Source organism: Aegilops tauschii, chromosome 1 (assembly GCF_002575655.3).
Source record: "Aegilops tauschii subsp. strangulata cultivar AL8/78 chromosome 1, Aet v6.0, whole genome shotgun sequence".
Lineage (NCBI taxonomy): Eukaryota > Viridiplantae > Streptophyta > Magnoliopsida > Poales > Poaceae > Aegilops > Aegilops tauschii.
In genome coordinates, this window is record NC_053035.3 from 408896045 (window position 1) to 408920151 (window position 24107).

At 45.5% G+C, this 24107-nt stretch overlaps 4 protein-coding genes across 4 annotated transcripts; all 4 read left to right on the forward strand.

The window, feature by feature from the left end:
• The first annotated feature begins 5658 nt into the window (after window positions 1-5658).
• On the forward strand, window positions 5659-9006 carry LOC109748210 (PRA1 family protein B2). The gene is made up of 2 exons (XM_020307241.4): window positions 5659-6502; window positions 8738-9006. The coding sequence occupies exon 1, from the start codon at window positions 5816-5818 to the stop codon at window positions 6479-6481; it is 666 nt and encodes a 221-aa protein (XP_020162830.1). The 5' UTR covers window positions 5659-5815; the 3' UTR covers window positions 6482-6502; window positions 8738-9006.
• Window positions 9007-9360: 354 nt separating this feature from the next.
• On the forward strand, window positions 9361-14281 carry LOC120963573 (sorting nexin 2B). Its single transcript, XM_040388254.3, has 5 exons — window positions 9361-10488; window positions 11886-12095; window positions 12450-12710; window positions 13803-13889; window positions 13986-14281. The coding sequence occupies exons 1-5, from the start codon at window positions 9580-9582 to the stop codon at window positions 14064-14066; spliced, it is 1548 nt and encodes a 515-aa protein (XP_040244188.1). The 5' UTR covers window positions 9361-9579; the 3' UTR covers window positions 14067-14281.
• Window positions 14282-14746: 465 nt separating this feature from the next.
• LOC109748212 (protein RETICULATA-RELATED 5, chloroplastic) lies at window positions 14747-20261 on the forward strand. The gene is made up of 7 exons (XM_020307245.4): window positions 14747-15571; window positions 16522-16651; window positions 17039-17563; window positions 17698-17805; window positions 18003-18548; window positions 19023-19145; window positions 19654-20261. The coding sequence occupies exons 1-7, from the start codon at window positions 14973-14975 to the stop codon at window positions 19834-19836; spliced, it is 2214 nt and encodes a 737-aa protein (XP_020162834.2). The 5' UTR covers window positions 14747-14972; the 3' UTR covers window positions 19837-20261.
• A 263-nt stretch (window positions 20262-20524) lies between these two features.
• Window positions 20525-23271, forward strand: LOC109748209 (aldose reductase). The gene is made up of 9 exons (XM_020307240.4): window positions 20525-20774; window positions 20900-20950; window positions 21043-21116; window positions 21231-21318; window positions 21588-21794; window positions 21879-21950; window positions 22071-22130; window positions 22220-22396; window positions 23039-23271. The coding sequence occupies exons 1-9, from the start codon at window positions 20631-20633 to the stop codon at window positions 23126-23128; spliced, it is 963 nt and encodes a 320-aa protein (XP_020162829.1). The 5' UTR covers window positions 20525-20630; the 3' UTR covers window positions 23129-23271.
• Window positions 23272-24107: the final 836 nt, after the last annotated feature.

A 24107-nucleotide genomic window follows, 5' to 3' on the forward strand; every position in this document is an offset into this window, starting at 1 on the left:
GGTGTGCCCCCTCCCCTTGGCCCATAAGGCCCCCCAACGCTTGTCGGGGCCTCCGAAACACCTTTCGGACATGCTGGCCATAGCCTGGTACCCCCGGAACAATTCCGGACTCCAATACCCTTCGTCCAATATACCGATCTTCACCTCCGGATCATTCCGGAGCTCCTCGTCATGTCCGGGATCTCATCCGGGACTCCGAACAACCTTCGGTAACCACATACTATTTCCCATAACAACTCTAGCGTCACCGAACCTTAAGTGTGTAGACCCTACGGGTTCGAGAACCATGCAGACATGACCGAGACACCTCTCCGGCCAATAACCAATAGTGGGATCTGGATACCCATATTGGCTCCCACATGTTCCACGATGATCTCATCGGATGAACCACGATGCCGGGGATTCAATCAATCCCGTACACAATTCCCTTTGTCTATCGGTATGTTACTTGCCCGAGATTCGATCGTCGGTATCCCAATACCTCGTTCAATCTCGTTACCGGCAAGTCTCTTTACTCGTTCCGTAACGCATGATCCCATGGCTAACTCATTAGTCACATTGAGCTCATTATGATGATGCATTACCGAGTGGGCCCAGTGATACCTCTCCGTCACACGGAGTGACAAATCCCAGTCTCAATTCGTGCCAACCCAACAGACACTTTCGGAGATACCCGTAGTGTGCCTTTATAGCCACCCGGTTACGTTGTGACGTTTGGCACACCCAAAGCATTCCTACGGTATCCGGGAGTTGCACAATCTCATGGTCTAAGGAAATGATACTTGACATTAGAAAAGCTTTTAGCAAACGAACTACACGATCTTGTGCTATGCTTAGGATTGGGTCTTGTCCATCACATCATTCTCCTAATGATGTGATCCCGTTATCAATGACATCCAATGTCCATGGTCAGGAAACCCATAACCAACGAGCTAGTCAACTAGAGGCTTACTAGGGACATGTTGTGGTCTATGTATTCACACATGTATTACGGTTTCCAGTTAATACAATTATAGCGTGAACAATAGACAATTATCATGAACAAGGAAATACAATAATAACCATTTTATTATTGCCTCTATGGCATATTTCCAACAGTATCAGGGAGCTACAACACGAGCTATTGATCTACAACATAATTTGCAAATACTATCAGGACTAAGTTCATGATAAATTAAAGTTCAATTAATCAAATTACTTAAGAACTCCCACTTAGATAGACATCCCTCAAGTCATCTAAATGATACGTGATCCAAATCAACTAAACCATATCCGATCATCACGTGAGATGGAGTAGTCATCAATGATGAACATCTCTATGTTGATCATATCTACTATATGATTCACGTTCGACCTTCCGGTCTCCGGTGTTCCGAGGCCATGTCTGTACATGCCAGGCTCGCCAAGTCTAACCCGAGTATTCCGCATGTGCAAAACTATCTTGCATTCTTTGTATGTTAACGTATAGTCTATCTCACCTGATCATCACGTGGTGTCTCAACACGACGAACTTTCGCAAGGGTGCATACTCAGGGAGAACACTTATACCTTGAAATTTTAGTTAAGGGATCATCTTATAATGCTACCGCCGTACTAAGAAAAATAAGATGCATAAAAGATAAACATCACATGCAATCAAAATATGTGACATGATATGGCCATCATCATCTTGTGCTTTTGATCTCCATCTCCAAAGCATCGTCATGATCTCCATTGTCACCGGCTCAACACCTTGATCTCCATCGTTGCGTCGTGGTCGTCTTGCCAACTATTGCTTCTACAACTATCGCTAACGCATAGTGATAAAGTAAAGCAATTACATGACATTTGCATTTCATACAATAAAGCGACAACCATAAGGCTCCTGCCAGTTGCTGATAACTTTTATAAAACATGATCATCTCATACAATAACGTATATCACATCATGTCTTGACCATATCACATCACAACATGCTCTGCAAAAACAAGTTAGACGTCCCCTACTTTGTTGTTGCAAGTTTTACGTGGCTGCTACGGGCTTCTAGCAAGAACCGTTCTTACCTACGCATCAAAAACACAACGGTGATTTATCAAGTTTGCTGTTTTAACCTTCAACAAGGACCGGCCACAGTCAAATTTGATTCAACAAAAGTTGGAGAAACAGACACCCGCCAGCCACCTTTATGCAAAACTAGTTGCATGTCTGTCGGTGGAACCGGTCTCATGAACGTGGTCATGTAAGGTTGGTCCGGGCCGCTTCATCCAACAAAGCCACCGAATCAAAATAAGACATTGGTGGTAAGCAGTATGATGATCACCGCCCACAACTCTTTGTGTTCTACTCGTGCATATCATCTACACATAGACCTGGCTCTGATGCCACTATTGGGGAACGTAGCATGCAATTTCAAAAATTTCCTACGCTCACGCAAGATCTATCTAGGAGATGCATAGCAATGAGAGAGGGAGAGTGTGTCCACGTACCCTCGTAGACCGAAAGCGGAAGCGTTTGACAACGCGGTTGATGTAGTCGAACTTCTTCTCGTTCCGACCGATCAAGCACCGAACGTACGGCACCTCCGAGTTCTGCACACGTTCAGCTTGATAACGTCCCTCGAACTCTTGATCCAGCAAAGTGTCGAGGAAGTAGATGAGTTTCGTCAGCACGACGGCGTGGTGACGGTGATGGTGAAGTGATCCGCGCAGGGCTTCGCCTAAGCACTATGAAGATATGACCGGAGGCGTAAACTGTGGAGGGGGGCGCCGCACACGGCTAACAATTGTTGGTGTGTGTTCTAGGCGCCCCCTCCCCACGTATATATAGGTGGGAGGGGGAGGGGAGTAGCCTTGGGCGCCCCAAGTAGCAGGAATCCTACTTGGGGCCTATTCCAATTTGGCCCTTCCATAAGTTCCAGAGGGGGAGGAAGGAGGAGGGAGGAGGGAAGGAAGGGGGAGGCCGAATCCCTCCCCTTCCTTCTCTCTTCCCCTCTTTCCTTCTCCTCTGGTGCGGCCCATATGGGGGGTGCAGCAGTCCCTACTGGCTGCTGTGTTTCCCCTCTTGGCCCATTAGGCCCATATCTTTTGCCGGGGGTGCCCGGAACCCCTTCCGGTGACCCGATATGTACTCGATACCCTCCGGAACACTTTCGGTGTCCGAATACTATCATTCTATATATCAATCTTTACCTCTCGACCATTTCAGACTCCTCTTTATGTCTGTGATCTCATCCGGGACTCCGAACAACATTCGGTCACCAAATCACATAACTCATATAATATCGTCATCGAACGTTAAGCGTGCAGACCCTACGGGTTTGAGAACTATGTAGACATGACCGAGACACCTCTCCAGTCAATAACCAATAGCGGAACCTGGATGCTCATATTGGTTCCTACATATTCTACGAAAATCTTTATCGGTCGAACCGTAATGACAACATACGTTATTCCCTTTGTCATCGGTATGTTACTTGCCAGAGATTCAATCATCGGTATCTACATACCTAGTTCCATCTCGTTACCGGCAAGTCTCTTTACTCGTTCCGTAATACATCATGCCGCAACTAACTCATTAGTCACTTTGCTTGCAAGGCTTCTTATGATGTGCATTACCGAGAGGGCCCAGAGATACCTCTCCGATACTCGGAGTGACAAATCCTAATCTCGATCTATGCCAGCCCAACAAACACCTTCAGAGATACCTGTAGAGCATCTTTATAATCACCCAGTTACGTTGTGATGTTTGATAGCACACAAGGCATTCCTCTGGTATCCGGGAGTTGCATAATCTCATAGTCGAAGGAATATGTATTTGACATGAAGAAAGCAATAGCAATAAAACTGAACGATCAATATGCTAAGCTAACGGATGAGTCTTGTCCATCACATCGTTCTCCTAATGATGTGATCCCGTTCATCAAATGACAACACATGTCTATGATTAGGAAACTTAACCATCTTTGATTAACGAGCTAGTCTAGTAGAGGCTTACTAGGGACATGGTGTTTTGTCTATGTATTCACACATGTATCAAGTTTTTGGTTAATACAATTCTAGCATGAATAATAAACATTTATCATGAATAATGAAATATAAAATAACAACTTTATTATTGCCTCTAGGGCATATTTCCTTCATCTTATTCCAAAGATTGCTAACCCATCAGAACTTTTAGATTTCAGGCCTATAAGTCTTTGTAATGTGATATACAAATTGGTACGTGCATGGTATTGATGACCCACAAGTATAGGGGATCAATCGTAGTCTTTTGTATAAGAGTGTTGAACCCAACGAGGAGTAGAAGTAATTGATAAGCAATTTCAGCAAGGTATTCTCTGCAAGTGCTGAAAAGTAACAGTAACAGATAGTTTGATAGCGAGACAATTGATAGCAAATAACAAGTAACCAATGTAGAAAGGTGCAGCAAGGTGGCCTAATCCTTATATTGCAAAGGATAAGCAGGAAGTACTTCTAATATTAAGCAAAACGTTCTTGAGGACACATGAGAATATCTTCTAGTTAACTTCATCATGTTTTAGTTGATTCGTGTTCACTACTTTGATAAGTTGTTATGTGGGTGGATCGGTGCTAGGGTGATGTTCTTACTTTAACAAACAGCCCATTTATGATTACCCCCTCTCGCAAGAATCTGTAACTACAAAAGAAGAATTAAGATAAATCTAAACATAGCATGCGACATATGAATCAAAATCAGCCCCTTACGGAATAACGCATAAACTAGGGTTTAAGCTTCTGTCACTCTCACAAACCATCATCTACTTACTAATCCACAATGCCTTCCCCTAGGCCCAAGCATGGTAATGTGTCGTGTAGTTGACGTTCACACGATACCAATAAAGAAAGAGCAACATACACATCATCAAAATATTGAACGAATACCAACTTCACATGATTACTTATAACAAGAGTTCTCACATGTCACGGGTCGGCCTGTTTAATAAGCGTGCCATGCCTAGGCCTAGGGGCGAGGTTTGCGTGCCGACACGACACGTCCCACTCACAAACATGCATAGGAGGGCCGTGTCGTGCCTGGCACGTTTAAGCGTAGGCAGGGCAGGGCTGACCCACTTGGCCAGGTTTGCCTCACATCTCCCACGTCGCGGGCAAAGGGGCACATCGGACCTCCATAGACGCAGCCAACCTCGAGAGTGTCGGATCTAGGCGTAGGATCCACCACAACCGCCCGAGCAAGAAGCCACATGCGGCCCCGCGGCCGCACGCCAACTGCCGCAACTATTGCCGCCGCCGCTATTCGCCTCCTGGTGATGCACACCCTCGCTTGCGAAGGGAAGACATCTAGCGTGAGCCACCCCCCGGGGTGAAAAGGCAGTGTTGTTGCCGCTGCCACCGACCGGCAACGAGGAGTGATCCGGGGGCCGCTAGCTAGGGTTTGGGTCGCCTTGGGAGCGGCCCGACCGAGGAACCCAGGTGGCACTTTTTTTTGAGGGATTTCTTCTTCTTTTTCTTTGCGCTGAAACTGCAACGAACAACTTTTTTTCTCGAAAAAACAAAACTGCAACCGCAACGAATAACCCGTCTCAAGAGGTGGACAACCACGTGGACCAGGTCCACAGTCCAGACTGGTCACAGCCCATTCTTCCAGCCGACGAAGCACACAAAAGTAGTCCATCGAACCAAACGAGCTCATCACCGACATGTGGACCCGCGCAACAGCCTAAACGCACTGTCGTCCATCCCACGGAACAAACCAAGCTAGAATAACTCGAGCGGAAGGGCGCAGGCAAGAGAGGCAACCACCGCTTCCGCAGCAAACCCTTCCCGATTGTTGGAGAGCACGCCGAGATCTGCCCCCCATGGCTTCCGCGCCGACGCAGCCGCCTCTCCTCCCGGTCACCAACCCCACGGCCGCGGGCTCGGCGCCCGCCGCCGGCGGCGGCGGCGGCAGCCTGGACGCGCCGATCGCCACGCCGGCGTTCCGGCTCTTCATGAGCCGGATCTCCGAGTCGGCGCGCCGCTCGCTGTCCGACCGGCGCCCGTGGGCCGAGATGGTAGACCGCTCGGCCTTCTCGCGGCCGGACTCCCTCTCCGACGCCACCTCCCGCCTGCGCCGCAACCTCACCTACTTCCGCGTCAACTACACCGCCGTCGTCGCCTTCGCGCTGGCCGCCTCGCTCCTGGCGCACCCCTTCTCGCTCCTCATCCTCCTCGGGGTCCTCGCCGCCTGGTGCTTCCTCTACATCTTCCGCGCCTCCGACCAGCCCGTCGCGCTCTTCGGCCGCACCTTCTCCGACCGCGAGACGCTGCTGGGGCTCGTCGTCGCCTCCATCGTGGCCTTCTTCTTCACCCCCGTCGCGTCGCTCATCATCTCCGGGATGCTCGTCGGCGGCGCCATCGTCGCCGCCCACGGCGCCTTCCGCATGCCCGAGGACCTCTTCCTGGACGACGCCGACGCGGCCAGCGGCAACAGCGCGGCCCAGGGGCTGCTGTCCTTCCTCGGGGCACCCGGATCTAGGGTTTGAGGCGGCGGGCGACGAGATCTGGTAGGCTTCCTGGGCGCGACAAGTTCGTCTTAAACTGGAGTTACCCTGGATCTGATATTGCTTTAACTGTGCCCTGTATCTTCTCCAGTTCATCGTTCTGTAGTTACAGATCTATTGGTTTATTGTTGATCCTGATCGATGCGCCGACTTTTGCCAATATATGCACCATTTTCTCTCGTGAGTTCCACGCTGCGATGGAAGTTTAGTGTTCAAGACTTGAGTACTTTTATATATATGTATGATGTTTAACTATATCAGTGATGTAGATGGTATGTTCTCGAGGGTAATGAAAGCAAAGTACGAGTACAATCCTTTGGTCCTTCTGTTGTTTGTGATACTTGATAGATGAATGTCTGAGTATTTTCTGGCATTTGTTGTTATTTAATAGTTGTTCTCTGAGAAATCAATGTTTCCTGGTATGATGGTATTGCAATGCTGCCTTGATGTAGCGTTTCAGTCAATAGATCTTTGTGACATACTTCATATTTTTGTAAGTTGAGCTTTGTTAATAGCTGATGCTAGGAATACGATAATGTTGTGCTGCATCAGCATGCACTTCATGTTATTTTGGGACTGATGTGTGGTACTTGCTATTTCTCTTGGATTAGACTAGAATCCTGCACTTGGCTTTCCTGGGTCTGCCCTTCTGTCTCAGGGCCCTTGATGAGGAATCACATGTCTCTTTTATTCTATGATTGCACATAGAAATTCAAGAACAGGCCAATTTTTTTGTCAAGATATGGCAAAGCTTTTGGGGAGTATCAAATCCTTGCCAAGTCAGTGTCAAACTTTATCTGTATTTTGATTAAGAATGCTGAATTCCTAATTCTAAAGGTGTTGTGTCTTGCTTGTTGAACATATATCTTGAGCTTTCCTATAAGCTAAGAATGTTTTTTAGTGTATAAACTAAGAAGGTGCCTGGTTTTGCATGATGAGCAGTGAGTTTCTATGTTGCAAATCTTTGAGCAGTTTTTTTTGCCTTTCCTGCCTAGGCTCAGGAAGGGTTTATTTCTAATACAAATGCTATGAACGATTTTATTGTGAAAAAATAAAGTGCAGAATTGGTACACTCAAGTGCAGAATTGGTACAAATGCTATGAAGGCATCTTGTTCGTTTTCTTGACTGTAGAATGTGATCCATGTTGTGACCCTCTCAAGCTTGTTTGACATTAGAGCTGATCATACTGGAAAGTACTACAATCCTTTGGTGCTTCCGTTGTTTGTGATACTTGATAGATGAATGTTTGAGTATTTTCTGGCATTTGTTGTTAAATAATACGTAGTTATTCTATCAGAAATCAATGGTTACTGTTATAATGGCATTGCAATGCTGCCCTGATGTAGTGTTTCAGTCAATAGATTTCTGACACTGTATTTTAGACGAAAGGCATTCAGTGCCCGACGGATGTAAGTTGAGATATGTTAATTGCTGACGCTAGGAATATGATAGTGGTGTGCTGCATCAGCATGAACTGGGCTTCATGTTATTTTGAGATTGATGTATGGTAGACTGGTAGTGCTATTTCTCTTGGATTAGACTAGAGTCTTGCACTTGGCTTTCCTGGGTCTGCCCTTCTGTCTCAGGACCCTTGATGAGGAATCACCTGTCTCTTTTGTTTTATGACCGTGCATAGAAATTGAAAAACCAATCCAATTGTTTTGTCAAAATATGGCAAAGCTTCTGAGGAGCATCAAGTCCATGCCAAGTCAGTGTCAATCTTTATCTATATTTTGGTTAAGAATGCTGAATTCCTAATTCTAAAGTTGTTGTGTCGTGTATCTGTTTTAGATAGACGGGAGCCAGGATGAGCACACCAACTACATAATACAGATGCAATGATACGGAAAATTATGCTCATTTGACGAATTATATACCATTCGAGCCACTTGCAATTTGAATATGTTGGGCAAAACAATCTAATATCTATCCTGTCTACCTACTACATGAACACCTGGAGCAGAACTCCTTTGTGTCGCCCCTCTCTCGGTTACTTTTTGTTTTAAAAGAGATGGAATATTCTCGGTTACCTTTGGTGATAGAGTCCAGTTTGATCGAACCATGCTATCTTATCTTCGTGTTTAGACTGGAGTTCGGTTTTGCTACAAATCAAACGTCAGATTTTTGAGTATAACGAATTGGACGTTCGAGATGACAAATTTTGTTGTCGCAAGGATGTCAATTTTCTTTAACAAGCATGACAAATCTTGTGACATGTTCTTTTTTTTGTGTGCCAGGAATTGCCATGCTTGCTGAAATAAATTGCCATCCTGAAGTCAACATAATTTGTCACAGAAACGTTTGATTTGCCATGCTTAGCATTTAGCCAAAGGCTACCGGAGGTTCAATTTGATCAAGCTATGCCCCCCATCCCTCTCTCACTCACCTTTGTTGATGGGAGTACGATTTGATGGAACCACGCTATCTTATCTCTCTGTTTTAGACTGGAGTTCAGTATTGGCAAAGGCTACTGGAGGATCGGTCTGATCAAACTGTTTTCGATAAAGCAACGTGTATAGTCAAGCAAACGCACCTTGAACACAAGTCGCTGCCGATGAAGAATGGAATTCCCCATCTTGTTGCCTCGGAACGGGACGGGACGGAGGATAACACGGGCGCTCACATACGTTGAACGGAGAAAGTTATCAGTGGCTTCGATTCGCACACACAGAAAGGCCATCGGGATCAAGTAAAACCCCTTTGCGTGCGTGTCGGGGCTCGCACGTGATGCACGCACACAATACCGGAGCGGAGCGTCCCTCCCTGGTTCAGGGCCCAGGTGGCATTGACGGCCTCTTCCAGATAATCCAGGCTAATTCGCAAATATATTTTTTCGATAATCTGAGCTGCCCCCTGGGTTACGCTTACGCTTACGCATACTCGCGGCGGAACACGCACGCGAGCGACACCACCACCCAGCTCCGGACTCCCGACTCCTTCCGCTCCTCCACTGCCCCGACCCCGATCGATCCCTCCTCCCCTCGCCTCGTCGCTCTCAGATCCCCCGATCTCCACGTCCAGCCCTCACCCCCTAAATCCCCCGGACCCAAACCCTACCCACCACCCCCAAGCAGCCATCATGATGGCCGCCGAGCCCTCGTCGCCGTCCGCCACCGCCTCCGCGGCCGCCGACGACCTCGAGACCCTCGCCCTCGACTCTTCCCACTCCTCGCCCGCCGCCGCCACCGACCCCCTCCTCCGCCCGCCCTCCTCCTCCTCCCCCAACGGCACCGCCGCCACCCGCCACGAGCCCTTCGTCATCGACGACTTCCTCGACGACGACGAAGACAACGAGGAGGACGACGACCACGCGCCCCCGCCTCTCCCCGCTCCGGCCGCCGCCGCGAACGGCGGGGCGGGCCCCGAGTTCTCCCGGATCACCGTCTCCGACCCGAAGAAGCACGCGGAGCCCGTCTCCGGGGCTGCCGGCGTCATCCCCGGCTCCGGGAGCTACTTCTCCTACCTCGTCACCACGCGCCTCGCCGACGGCGCCGCCGAGGTCCGCGTGCGCCGCCGCTTCCGCGACGTCGTCGCCCTCGCCGACCGCCTCGCCGCGGCCCACCGCGGCCTCTTCGTGCCCGCCCGCCCCGACAAGAGCCTCGTCGAGGGCCAGGTCATGCAGCGCCACGACTTCGTCAGCCAGCGCTGCACCGCGCTACAGCGCTACCTCCGCCGCCTCGCCGCCCACCCCGTCGTCGGCCGCAGCCCTGACCTCCGCACCTTCCTTACCGAGCCGGGGGCCATTGCCGCCTTCCAAGGCGAGGCGCCGCGGCACTGGACTACCACGGTGAATGCTGCCATCCCGACGGCCCCGGCCAAAGCTGGGAGGGACTTGTTTGGGATGTTCAAGGATTTGAAACAGACCGTCGTCAATGGGTTGGTCGCAACCAAGCCACCTCCTGTGGAGGAGGAGACTGATACAGAATTCCTGTCGCACAAGTCCAGGCTCGAGGACTTGCAACAGCAGCTCACCACGACGTCTCAACAGGTGTGTGTGCCACCGTCAGCTCTCTTGCTTCCCATTATCGTTCATAGACAATCTGCACTATATCATGTTAGGTTGTATATCAAAGTTCAAAAGTAGATCAACCAGTCTCATATAACTTAAGTAACATCAATCTTATAGGAAGCTGTTACTTGCTTCATACTTTTATCACCTAGGGAAAATCTAATTACCAAACGGTCTTAGTGCATGACCATCTGAGCGTCATTGATGGGAGGATGAATATCAAGAGATGAAGGGGGAGGGGGAGGGAGAAGGGGAAGGAGCAGGAAGACGGAGTGGGGCCTGACCTCAACTCTGACCACCACCGCAGACGGGAATACGCCGCCCTGTGTTTATTTCTTATGCGTGGCAGCACAATTAGCACTTTATATAAATTTATGTACTGTTTAGAATTTTTAAACTCATGTTCGTAAGATGGTTTCTTTGAATTCCTCAAGCTAATTAGCTAAACAGTGTCTCAAATTTCACAACAATTTTTTGTGGTGGTTATGATCCCTGGCCATTTTAACTTTTTTAGATCAAACCCTGGCTATTTTAACTTTTTTAGATCAAACCCTGGCTATTTTAACTATTATCGGCATTTGATAGTTTTAGGTTTTGCCAACATATGTAGTCATAGCAGAAAATTCTGACACTCATTCATGGGCGATCATGTGATCTGTTGAAAGTTCCGATCTCCAGTTCATCTCTAAATATTTAATAAGGCATTTGATAGTTTAAGGCCTTTACTAACTTTGATTGATATAGGAACCTGCTGCAGCCAACAAACATGAACACACTTTCAGCGGCCAAATAAAATTTCTATATGGACCATCTTACCTTTATTTTTCTAATGAATGACTAGGTTACTCTGATCTAGATGTTACTTATCTAATTCTCCGGTTTGTAAAAGAATGAAAATTGAGTTTACTTTTCCGTTGAGTTGACAAATTGGCCTATCAGAAGTAGTGTTACTAGGCCCGGCCTTGCCACCGACCTGGTTAAGGTCTCTTAGGGCTACTGGTCGGACCACATATTTTGCTTATGTATAAAATGGTATGTGAACATACATGCATGATGTTTTATCAGAGAAGTAGTAACATATGGCATTCACCTTATATGCTTGGGGAATTTATGACATCTAGTAGATAGCATGACATATTGAATGGTTGTCTCCAAAATAGTGCAATGTCAAGTTCTCTTGGTAAATAGACTTGTATATATAGATAGAAATGTGCTCCATTCCACTTTCTGGTCTTCCTTTTTTGTTATCTGCAGAATTAAGTCTCGAAACGCCAATTCTGTTCTTGCGCACTCACAGTTTTCGTAAAACTTTTGGAATGGTATTTTCTGGTTCATGAAACTACTATTGTCATCTTCTAATTTTGCATGTTATATAGGCGGAATCACTTGTTAAAGCTCAGGATGATCTTCGAACAACTACAGCTCATTTGGGAATGACATTGATTAAACTGGCAAAATTTGAAAGGGAGCAGGCAACATGTAATTCCGAGAGAAGACGAGCTGGTGTTATCCAACATTTTGCAAATTCTGTTGTCAAGTTCAGCAGATCTCAGGCAAAATTAAATTCTGAAGTTGTACAACAGCTGGTACGTCAATATGCCACAAACTCAAGTAGACATGAATACTCCCTCCGTCCCTAAATAGGTGGCGTATAAATTCAGTTAATAAGTTAATTATTTCTAAGTTAGACCAAATATATGGAAGAAACTATCAACAACTACAAAATTCAATAAATATATATGAAAATATATCTAATGGTGGATATATTGATATTGATTTGCTATTCTCATATTTTTGTATATATGTTTGGTCAAACTTAGAAGACATTGGTTTTTTGACTCAATTTATATGCCATCTATATGGGCACAAGGAGGGAGTATCGTATCTTAGAATTTCGTATGTATTTTTATCATAACAGTGAATTATTTATGGGTATGCAGGATACTATCCATGAATACTTGGAGACGATGATATCTGTTAATCATGCATTTACTGATCGTTCAAATGCTTTACAACATGTGCAAAGTCTGTCAGCAGATCTGTTTTTCTTGCACACTAGGGCAGGAAGACTTGAATCTGTATCATCAAGAGGTATTGGGCAGGAATGGACAAGGTACCAGAAGATAGAGGGATTGAAAGAAACAATAAGCACAAGAGAAGGAGTGAAAAACCAAGCTCTTAGAGAATATGAGAGTATTAAGGTAAACTGCCAAAAATTGTGAAGTGATATTGTTCTTTTGGAAAACTTATGGAGCATGAAGTTATATGGGAAAACGGAAAATCATATAGAAGAAAATAAAAGCTTAAGACAAATGTTCTCATTGGACGGTTTATTAATGAAAACTGGCGCACAGTTATAGTTTCTAGTTTCTTTAACTGCACGTCCTCAACCAAGTCTGTTGACCAAGATAGTACTCCCTCCGTTTGTTTTTATAAGACGTTTTAGACAGCTAGCTTTGAACTGTTTTGGGCACTGTCTGAACTTTCTAAAACGTCTTATAAAAGTGAACAGAGGGAGTACATGCTAGCATAATTATCCTAAAGATTATATTCTTTTGACAGCTACACGCACAATCGAATAATATTAGGCATGAGTAGCATATTTTTGAAGCTTCTAAACATTATAAGAGGCATTGCTGCTATGTTTGTGAATACAAAATACCAACTAGAAGACCAGTTTGTTCAAGTCAAGTCATTATCCTTCAATATTATGTCGTTGAAAATCAGAATAAAATTTAGGATTACCGTCACCATGATGTGGGTTGGTAGCTAACATGTAGTTAAACTTTGTTTGTTCGTAAGTATATTCTGTCACCTTTTCTGGTTGACACACTCCGCAGGAAAGCATAGCTACAGCTGAGATATAAATACAAAGGAGGGACGAGTTCTAGCTAGTGAAACTATACATGCTAATCCGCATATAATGTGTTAGTTGAGCTATTGCTGTTGCAAAAAAAAAAATTGTCTCTTCAATTTTGTATGCATACTAGGTTTTCTATGATAACATATTCCTTTGCTTTTAAGAGATCCCAAAGGGTGGTCTTTGTCTTTGTGCTAAGATCCTGGGAGTGGATCATAACATATGCGCGTCTTTTTTGGAGTTTCAACATGTATTTTCAGGGTATGCGGACAATGGTACAAACTGTAGGATCATTTTTTGAGTTAGAAAATGGTGGAGGTTGATTTCTTGTGTGGAGTTGGGAGTGTGTGTTACTGAATTTTGGAACCATACTGCATCCATAAGAATTATATAATTTCGCCCTTCCGCCATTTACCTTCTCTATTGAATGCAGGAAAATAACATGACTGAAATTAAAAGATTTGACAAGGATAGGCGTCGGGATCTTATTGAGATGCTGAAAGGATTTGTTGTAAACCAGGTATGAATATATTGCACTATTTTGACTATGAAATGTGTGGCAGGAACTGCAACAGCGTCGTTGAACAAAAATAACCCCTTTGATATGAATTGGCAGGTCTCATATTCGGACCATTTTGCTAATATGTGGGGAAAGGTCGCAGAGGAAACTAAAGTATACGCGAACAGGAGCAACTGATGCAGGCATGCAGCTTTGGTGTACAGTACTAGTATAGCAGTGGATTTTGCCCTGACTCCAACACCGGCACAACCTTTCCTTTGTTCTCTCCAGTTTTGCCATTGTGATGATGCAACAATTGCGCGATAATTTATTGCGGCTACCTGGTCTTGTTATAGACAATGGACTGAAAAATGAGAGGTGAAACAGGAGTAATATTTGGTTTGAGCGCACGATCTTTCTCTCTTGCCACGGTGAAATATTTTGTGACACAAAAGAAGCATCTGGTTTGCATCGTGGCAGTGGCAAACACAACAAATCCAGCTTTCACACGCTGCCGACTGCTGACTGGGCTGGCTGGCGAGCGTGTGGCTGGCTATCTTTACTTATCCAAATGTGCATTTGGAGACCACAGTTGCCCACATGCACTTTTTTTCTTCTCTGCATACCCATTGCCAAGTTTGGGAGTCGCGTGATATCTCCGCTCTACTAGTATTTCCCTCGTCGTCTTGTGCACATGTCCAGTAGGAATCGCGTCGATGTGGATGGCCGGGTGCCAAGCTTACATGATGCGGCTGAGGAGTGTTCAACCATTGAAATCCTACCACCGTCACAGATTCAACTGAGTTTATCAGCAAAATAGAAGTTCTCTTTTTGCTAGTTTTGATTGAAATCCCACAAATTGCCCGTAAAGAAATCTCACAAGTTAAAACATTTTAGACGAAAAGCACTGCCGACATACGGTTTTATTTGCAAAATTAATAAAGCTCCAAATTGCCAGAACACAAATTCAAATCAAAATCTAAGTGAGTTTATCCATCACCACAACCACAAGGGAAGAAGAGAGTTTCACTAGACTACGCACAAGAGATCGTTGCTCCCCCGCCCCCGCGGCCGCGGTGCTGCCGGCGAAGCGGAGCTCCGAAGATGACCCACGCGCCGCTCAGAAACGCCGCCGCCTCCTTCAAACCGCTCCTCCCGTCTCCCCGCTCCCGCCTCAGCACCAAGCCCCTCAACTCCGGCGCCTCCCCCTCCTCCTCGTCTCCTCGTCGCAGCGTCTCCGCCTCGGCCTCCTCCCGCCGCGACTTGCTCCTCCTCATCCCCTCGCTCGCCGCCGCCTCCGCCGTGCTTCGCGCGGCCCCCGCCGCTGCCGCCGATGACCAGGCGTCACCCCCACCGCCTCCCGCCGAGTCGCCGGCCCCCGCCCCGCTGCCCCCGCCGAAGGAGAAGGAGCCCGATGGCGACGAGTCGGCCGTGTCGAGGGTGTACGACGCGACCGTCATCGGGGAGCCGCAGGCGGTGAGGAGGGAGGCCAAGGGCCGGGTGTGGGACAAGCTGGCGGCCGCCAGGGTCGTCTACCTCGGCGAGGCCGAGCTCGTGCCCGACCCCGACGACCGCGTCCTCGAGCTCGAGATCGTCACCAAGCTCGCCGCCCGCTGCGCCGACGCCGAGAGGCGCATGTCCCTCGCGCTCGAGGCATTCCCCTGCGACCTCCAGCAGCAGCTAGACGACTTCATGAGCGGAAGGTGCGCTACACCCCCCCTATACAATTTTAATCAAAGTTATCCGGAGAATTGCTCCCGATAAGAACATGGTTCACCTGTTCTGTCTGCTTGACGCTTGTTGGACATTACGGGCTCATGTTATGGTTCATTGACGTCTCATTGTCTGAGCAGGTTAGTGTGCTCGTAGTATTGAACTCTGATCTCTCTAATTTTCCGTCATTGGAACCTACCTGTTGGCATAATCTGCCACTAGCAAGCCGTGTGATAAGATTGTAAGTATCAGGCCTGAACAACAGTGCTTGAGATCAGTTTGGGTAACACATAGAGCTTGGGACCACCAGAGTCATAGACTGATAGACCTTATTCAAACTCTGGTGCTTGTTCTTTCTTTCAAAAAAAAAAAAACTCTGGTGCTTGAGATCAGCTTGGGTAACACATAGAGCTTGGGATTTCTCTATCTTTGCTTGGAGCGCCGAGTAGTGACGTGGAGCTGTGGACATGTCTGTACCTTTTTTATTTGTTGTGGGACATGCAATGCATTAAATAACTACCGGAATATCATCGTTAGCCCTTCTACCTGGCTACTGTGTTCCATTTAATCTGTATTTTGTTCACAATGTTTATTTTGAACAGATGAAGTATACTTCTATTTTGGGCCTGAGATGAAATATACTTGGTGTCCACTTAATAGATGAATAGGCTATGTCCTTTTCTCCTTAATACCTTATCGTTATTATAAGAATGATGGAAGTTATATGAGTTACATCTCTGTTTCTAATTAACAGTGCAGTTACCGCAGTATTTCTATCACAATTAACGTTATAGGATTTCAATGCTGATGGAGCATAGTTGAAGTAGTAACATTGATCTCATCTTCATGAGAAAAATCTATTATCCAGAAATGAAATGCATTCTTGAGTGAGACCTCGCTTCATTTTTTGTGACATTTTAGAAGCTTATGCTTTATGTAGGATTGATGGCAGCATCCTGAAGTTGTACACGTCGCACTGGCCATCAGAGCGCTGGCAGGAGTATGAACCTCTTCTAAATTTCTGTCGTGATAATGGAATTAAGCTTGTTGCTAGTGGAACCCCACTGCAGGTGATTGATAGCTTCTATATTCTGTTCACTGTATTCAACACTTCGCAGGAACTTCTAACATTTTATTACCAATACCATTGTGCACCAGTGATTCAAATTCTTCTAATTTCCTACACCTGCAAAGTTTTTTCCTTGATGCCTATGTGTTAATCTTATATCCATACTTGATTGCAGTTGTTTTGCCACATCCTATGAAACAGTTTTTTCTGTAGCTTGCCGCACAACTGCTTTAGCAGGCATGGGCGCCATTGAGTACCTAGACAACTCGGCATAAATTATTGAATGAGTCTAATTCTGAAAACCATGATACAACTTGCATACTGTTATGTTGTGCATACTTTTTAACCTATGAATATGAGTAGAATTTAACGTTCCCTTATTGAGTAGGTGAAAAGAACTGTCCAGGCAGAGGGGATTGGAGGCCTTTCGAAAGCAGAAAGAAAGGAATATGCTCCTCCAGCAGGCTCTGGCTTCATTTCTGGTTTTAGGTCTGGCCGGTCGTTCATAGAGAATATTACATCAACTCGTGACTCTCCTTTTGGTCCGAATTCATATTTATCAGCACAGGCAAGAGTAGTTGATGATTATACCATGTCTCAGATAGTTATGAAAGAACTTAATGGTAGAGATCCTCCAGGGCTGCTAATTGTTGTGGCGGGTGCAAGCCATCTTATATATGGGTCACGAGGAACTGGTGTTCCTGCCAGAGTATCTAAAAAGTTGCCGAAGAAAGGCCAAGTTGTGGTACTACTTGATCCTGAAAGACAGAGTATAAGGAGGGAAGGTCAAATCCCAGTTGCTGACTTCTTATGGTATTCAGCGGCTAAAACTTGCACCAGAAATTGCTTTGACCGTGCTGAAATTGCTAGAGTTATGAATGCTGCTGGCAGGAGGCCTGAAGCTTTACCCCAGGTATTTAATGAAAGCAGCCACGGTCAGATCTTTGTTAGTAAAAAAAACTTCTGTAGCCAAAACATTTCCTTATCGTCGCAGAATTGGATTTTATATAGTTTGGCTAATGGAACTCTTTCACTGAACTATTGCAGGATCTTCAGAAAGGAATAGATCTTGGAGTTGTTTCTCCTGAGATATTGCAGAACTTCTTTGACCTCGACAAAAACCCTGTTATGACTGAGCTAATTCACCGATTCCAAGTAAGAAAATATTTCGTTAATTCTGTTTTGCTCATTGGTCCTTTCCACCTATATATCTTGTTAATTTATCTGATTGGTGTTTCTGGAAATCCTCTTTGAGACTTTGGAACACATGCTGTTCTTGATTTCAAAACAGAATAACTATTGTATAAGACTCCATTATATAAAAATTCATTCAAGCCAATCAACTGTTGCAGGGTTTCCGGGAAAGATTGCTCGCAGACCCAAAATTCCTCCAAAGATTAGCAATTGAAGAGGCTATATCAATTTCAACCACTCTACTAGCACAGTATGAAAGACGGAAAGGGCGATTTTTTGAGGAAATTGACTATGTCCTCACCGATACTATTAGAGGGTCTGTCGTCGATTTTTTTACAGTGTGGCTACCTGCTCCAACTATTTCAGTGCTTTCTTTTACTGATAATGATTCTGGTCAGAGCTTGGGCTTTGTCAGAGGCCTTTTGGGATCATTGCCAGATAACGCGTTCCAAAAGAATACCTTTGGTCAGAACTGGAATATGAACCAGAGGGTTGCCGCAGTAATAGTTGGTGGTTTGAAACTTGCTGGTGTGGGGTTTATTTCTAGTGTTGGGGCTGGAGTTTCCTCAGATCTCCTGTATGCTGCTCGAGGAGTGCTGAAACCTTCTGTGAGTGTGGGAGCAGGGCGAAAGAGAGCTCCTGTTTTGAAGTCGGCAGCTGTTTATAGTTGCTTTCTTGGAACATCAGCAAATTTGCGGTATCAGGTAAGTTGTTGGAGTAACTTAGTTGCTTTCAGTTGAAAGGTCTAGGTTATGTTTTGTTGTGGAAGTATGAAACCTCTACCTCAAACTTACAGCTTTCTGCCTGAGTGATACCCGAGGTCTGTAACTAATCATCATTAACCCTAATTAGTTATATTGATCTTTTGAGTTGCACAAGTAACTATAGTTCCTGGCAGTTGGTTATTGTTGAGATGTACTGCTTATACATAACCTTCTTTGTGTTTAAGTCTTGGTATGGGAAATTGACACATTCTTGCTTATTTGCAATCACTCAATCAGTGCTCCAGAATCTGTAATATATGCAATATATTTTGGTATATTGGCATGTTCCGCTGTATGTAAACTAAACCCAAAACAAGACTTTCTGCATTTAAACGAGTCCCAATGGACCTACTGCCAGCTTATTTGTTCTAGGACAATTTATCTAATTTTGTACTATGTTTATTTATGTTGAAGATCATTGCTGGCTTATTGGAGCATCGACTGGGAGAGAGCCTGGCAACTCAGTATAATCAGCCACTTCTTGCTGGTCTCTTGTCCTTTGTAGCAAGGACAGCCAACTCATACTTGGGAACACAGGTTGGGCACCATCATTGCTTTGGGGTCAATTAGCATGTAAACATTCTTTCAGTCCCTAAGGGCATCACAGACAATTTATGCCAAATTTGCAGTTTCACAGTTGTCTCAACTAAACAACTTGCAACTTTTCCACAGTTCTCAGCTCACAGCTCACACTTCACAGCTGCTCTTTTGAAATCCACAGCTCAACCAAACACACCCTAAGATTTGTGGTGCTGGTAGCATACTGTAGTCTCAAACTGTTTACCCTAAGCAAACAGAACACTAAAGAGTAAGCAAACATAAATATTTCATTAGAAGGAGAAGGGTGTGGTTAGCTCATATTGTTGTGAGGAAATCATCAACCGTTCATTACATTTCATACTTATTATCGGATTGTAGGAAGTAATCTGCATACCTTTTGGATTTTCCAAGCAAGCGATATGTTTATTAAAAAAGGTCCCTAACACTAGCACATGCTGGTACTTCTGCCTTTCTCCCTCCTCACTTACTACTATGTTTGCTGCAGCAATGGGTTGATCTTGCTCGGTACACTGGAATACAGAAGATTCAGGAACAGCTTCCTTCTGATGAGGTCACCGCGCCACCTGAAACATCCCAGTTAGAGGACGGTAGAACCGATGTACAGAACCCGGATGAGAGCAGCAGCAGCAGCAGCAATGCGGACCGATCGAGTGATCCGACCAAGTGATTTGGTCGCTTTCCGTGGGCTTCAAAGTCCACAACCATATATGTATATAGGTTCAAGACAGCGAAAGGAATCTTGTTGCTACGATGCTGAGCCTCTCACTCTTTGATCGGCCAGGATGGACTATTCATACAAGAAAAAACAATAAATTACTGCAGTTAGCCATTTTTTCTAGGGTAAATATACTCTTGTAGATTGTACTTTGTACTCTGTAAAGAAATATAAGAGCATTTAAATCACTATTTTAGTAGTCTAAACGCTTTTATATTTCTTTACAATGGGAATACATATGTAAGGAGAAGACGATGAGTGTCTAGTGGATTAATTGGCATCAGCAATTACGGGTTTTGAGTTGTATACTTATATACATTTACGGGTTTGGCATAGGCCTCTACCTGTTACACTCAAATCTTTCTGCCTGCTATAAAGCCAGCTTCCCTCGTAATCGTCCAGAGAGACGGCAGGTAAGCAAGTTCGTTCTGGCACCATCAGCTAAGCCACATTTTTTGCTGTGTTGCTGGCCACCTATATGGGTTCTGGCGAGTTCTCCCAGTGCAACCCGTGCTCCATGCACCGTGGCATGGTGACACACATGCACCCTAGGCGGTGACCTCCCGCCATCTGTCCATGGATGCCGATGTACGTGGCATCTCTTCCTAGAACTCTCCATTTCTATATATTCGAGCGCGAATGCCATATCTCCTTCCGTGGAATAAAGAAGCTGCCCACGAACACTGGAAAGAAGAAGAGACGTGAGAAGAGAGGAGAGGTTTGAGATTCAGAAGGCGTGATCATTCATGGCGAGCGCCAAGGCGACGATGGGGCAGGAGAAGCAAGACCACTTCGTCCTCAAGAGCGGGCATGCCATGCCGGCCGTCGGATTGGGCACCTGGAGGGCTGGCTCAGATACCGCCCACTCCGTTCAGACGGCCATCACCGAGGTATATATCGCCATGCCCTTGCTTGGGTTTTCAGATACAGTTTTACACCACAGAACTCTGGCTAGTTCGCTCGGAAATGACAGTAGGGTTATGTGATAACCTGAGTGTACGTATGATGGCTGCAGGCTGGATACAGGCACGTGGACACAGCTGCTGAATACGGAGTAGAAAAGGAGGTATGTACGTACATCATTATACCAGTACCCCGTTTCTGTACTGTACTAGCCTAGCTAGCTTAGTAAGCGTGTCCATCAACTACTGAGTTCAGGTCGGCAAAGGGCTTAAGGCTGCAATGGAAGCTAGAATCGACAGGAAAGATTTGTTCGTCACGTCAAAATTATGGTACGCACGTACTTATGTGCGGAGTCGTAGATTGTCGTTCGACGACAGTAACTTAACTTACGGCGTGTTTCGAGCATCTGAATTTTGATCGATATTTTGGGCTACTTCCTTTAGGTGCACGAACTTGGTCCCTGAGAGGGTGCGGCCAGCATTAGAGAACACGCTCAAGGATCTGCAGTTGGACTACATCGATCTTTACCATGTAAGAAAGATAAAACCAGTGCATGATTGTTGCTTTGTCTGGTAATAAGGGACAGTGTAGTGCTTAACACTGCTTATAGTTTTACTATTATCTTGTTCTTTAGTTACTGGTTCAGCTTATGGATACAGTAATAATTATGCCATTGGCGATCTGGAATCGGCAACCTAGATGTGGTGCAGATCTTGTCAAGCTTAAGCATGTAGTATTTCCTGTGACACGCACTGCATACTGACATGCGGAAATTTTGAAACAAAAATGAACGAATGTAGATTCATTGGCCATTCCGGCTGAAAGATGGGGCACACAAGCCTCCGGAAGCAGGGGAGGTGCTGGAATTCGACATGGAGGGGGTGTGGAAGGAGATGGAGAACCTTGTGAAGGACGGACTGGTTAAGGACATCGGGATCTGCAACTACACCGTGACCAAGCTCGACCGGCTGCTACGGTCTGCAAAGATTACACCGGCCGTGTGCCAGGTTGTGAACTCTCAGATTTGATCGCTCGTCCGGCATTCGCTAGTCTCACTTTTTTGACCTTGTGTTTATTTACTTAACTGACAGATGGAAATGCACCCTGGTTGGAAGAACGACAAGATTTTCGAGGCCTGCAAGAAGCACGGAATCCATGTCACCGTAAGATGTCTTAGCAGACATTTTATTCGCAAAACAAAAGCGCTTAACGGTATTCTTATTTCAGTAAAATGCTTTGGCGGTCACTGAACTTTGTCTCGTACTCTTATTTTCCTTGTGCAGGCTTACTCCCCATTGGGTTCTTCAGAGAAGAACCTTGCGCATGACCCGGTTGTCGAAAAGGTGTGTATGTTCAGAAATCAGAACATAAACGGCTAGTTTTCAAATTAAGTGTACCGTGTAGTGGCTCAACTCAAACCATTGAACTGCAGGTGGCCAACAAGCTGAACAAGACCCCGGGGCAGGTGCTCATCAGGTGGGCTCTGCAGAGGGGAACGAGTGTGATTCCCAAGTCGAGCAAAGACGAGAGGATCAAGGAGAACATCCAGGTGTTTGGGTGGGAGATCCCTGAAGAGGACTTCAAGGTCCTGTGCAGCATCAAAGACGAGGTGAGGGATTGTGACACTTATTCTCTCTTGATCACACTGCAAATGGTGAGATGAAACTAGAGTCAAAATTTCGACACGACTTGGAAATTGGAATACAGCCAGCTGCTGCGTTTGAGTGGCAGTTTAGCAGTACACCACCACCTGAATCCGGATCTCGTTTCCTAGAAAAACTGCATGTCTGTCACCCTAAATATGGTACTAGTAACACAGAAACACTTGCCGCGGTTGGTCGATCTGTTGGTACTCCATATGTTTAGTCGTTTCTTCAGGGTATCTTGCAGGCAGGCTAGTTAGATAAAACCAGTTTAGGCCCGAGAAACGATTCCAGATTGAGCATCTTTCCATGGGTTTATTGTGCCAACTACTCCCTCCGTCCCAAAATTCTTATCTAGATACGGATGTATCTAATACTAAAATGTGACTTGATGCGTTCGTATTTAGACAAATCTAAGACAAGAATTTTGGGACGGAGGGATTACTGGTTAAATACCCCTACTTTCATTCTAAAAACTACAATTCCTGTCGAGTTATTAGAAGATGATTAGTTCCTCAAAAAAAAATGATTAGCCGTACGTTTTCCATCTGATGTGATGTAAGCATGCACGTTGAATGATCCCCGGTGCTTTTTTCTTTTTGATGCAGAAGCGTGTGCTGACCGGGGAGGAGCTGTTCGTGAACAAGACCCACGGGCCGTACAAGAGCGCATCCGAAGTCTGGGATCACGAGAACTGAGCTGTGCCGAGCTCCATTAAGCATGCTGAAGAAGCGCAGATGATCTAAGCAGCGGGTGCTCTTTCCATATGCTCTGTAATACAATAAGCACGGCTGTGTACATATATCCAATAAATAAGAACGAACGGCGCTTCTTCCTCCTCCGTGCTTGGTGTGGTTTTGCATTATTTAGTCGCCTTCACCGCCGACGATACTAGCATGCTGCTGTGTACGGAATCCGCGTTCCACTCCAACCATGCATGAGTCGAGATTTGGTGTTTTGCATTTGGCAAGGGATCCAAATGTGAGGAGGAGTTCTTCTCGGTTTTTGCTTCCCAACTTCCTTGCGCATGAAAACCTACAACAACGACATGGGAGGAACAGAATGCAGCTGCTGCTGCGTTCGAGTGGCAATTCTACACCACCTGAATATGGATCTCGTTCGGCAGCCAAAAGAATGTCACCCTAAATACAAAAACACTTGCACATGAACCGTAGCATTCAGATGCCGCAATTGGTCGATATGTTATGTTAGTTCTATGTACTGCATTTTTTTTGAGACACCTATATATACTGCATATGTTTGGTCAGTTCCCTCAGGGCATCTCGCAGGCCTTTTATAATATTAGATACACCAGTTTAGGCCCGAGAAATGACGTACAGTAATATTCCCTCGTTTGAAAATATTTGTCATTAAAATGGATAAAAAATATGTATCTAAAATTAAAATACATCTAGATACATTTTTTTTATCCATTTTGATGACAAGTATTTCTGGACGGAGGGAGTACGTAGTATATTCCAGATAGAGCATGCATCGTTCCATCCGTTTACTGTGCCATCTACTTGTTAAATACAGTACTCCTAGACTCCTAGTGCACTTTGAAAAACTACAAATCCTATCGAGTTAGAAGATAATTAGCCGTACGTTTTCTTCTGATGTAAGCACGTTGGATGGTCGCAGGTGTTTGTTACAGAAGCGTGTGCTGTGCTAACCGGA

What these genes read in the sequence shown, in the direction of transcription:
- LOC109748210 (XM_020307241.4), top strand. Translation starts at nt 5,816, where the DNA reads ATGGCTTCCGCGCCGACGCAGCCGCCTCTCCTCCCGGTCACCAACCCC.
- LOC109748209 (XM_020307240.4), top strand. Translation starts at nt 20,631, where the DNA reads ATGGCGAGCGCCAAGGCGACGATGGGGCAGGAGAAGCAAGACCACTTC. An exon ending in AATACGGAGTAGAAAAGGAG is followed by an intron (nt 20,951 to 21,042) that starts GTATGTACGTAC and finishes TACTGAGTTCAG; the next exon opens with GTCGGCAAAGGGCTTAAGGC. An exon ending in AGCACGGAATCCATGTCACC is followed by an intron (nt 21,951 to 22,070) that starts GTAAGATGTCTT and finishes TTCCTTGTGCAG; the next exon opens with GCTTACTCCCCATTGGGTTC.
- LOC120963573 (XM_040388254.3), top strand. Translation starts at nt 9,580, where the DNA reads ATGATGGCCGCCGAGCCCTCGTCGCCGTCCGCCACCGCCTCCGCGGCC. An exon ending in TCACCACGACGTCTCAACAG is followed by an intron (nt 10,489 to 11,885) that starts GTGTGTGTGCCA and finishes CATGTTATATAG; the next exon opens with GCGGAATCACTTGTTAAAGC. An exon ending in GAGAATATGAGAGTATTAAG is followed by an intron (nt 12,711 to 13,802) that starts GTAAACTGCCAA and finishes TATTGAATGCAG; the next exon opens with GAAAATAACATGACTGAAAT.
- LOC109748212 (XM_020307245.4), top strand. Translation starts at nt 14,973, where the DNA reads ATGACCCACGCGCCGCTCAGAAACGCCGCCGCCTCCTTCAAACCGCTC. An exon ending in CAGCAAATTTGCGGTATCAG is followed by an intron (nt 18,549 to 19,022) that starts GTAAGTTGTTGG and finishes TTTATGTTGAAG; the next exon opens with ATCATTGCTGGCTTATTGGA. An exon ending in ACTCATACTTGGGAACACAG is followed by an intron (nt 19,146 to 19,653) that starts GTTGGGCACCAT and finishes TGTTTGCTGCAG; the next exon opens with CAATGGGTTGATCTTGCTCG.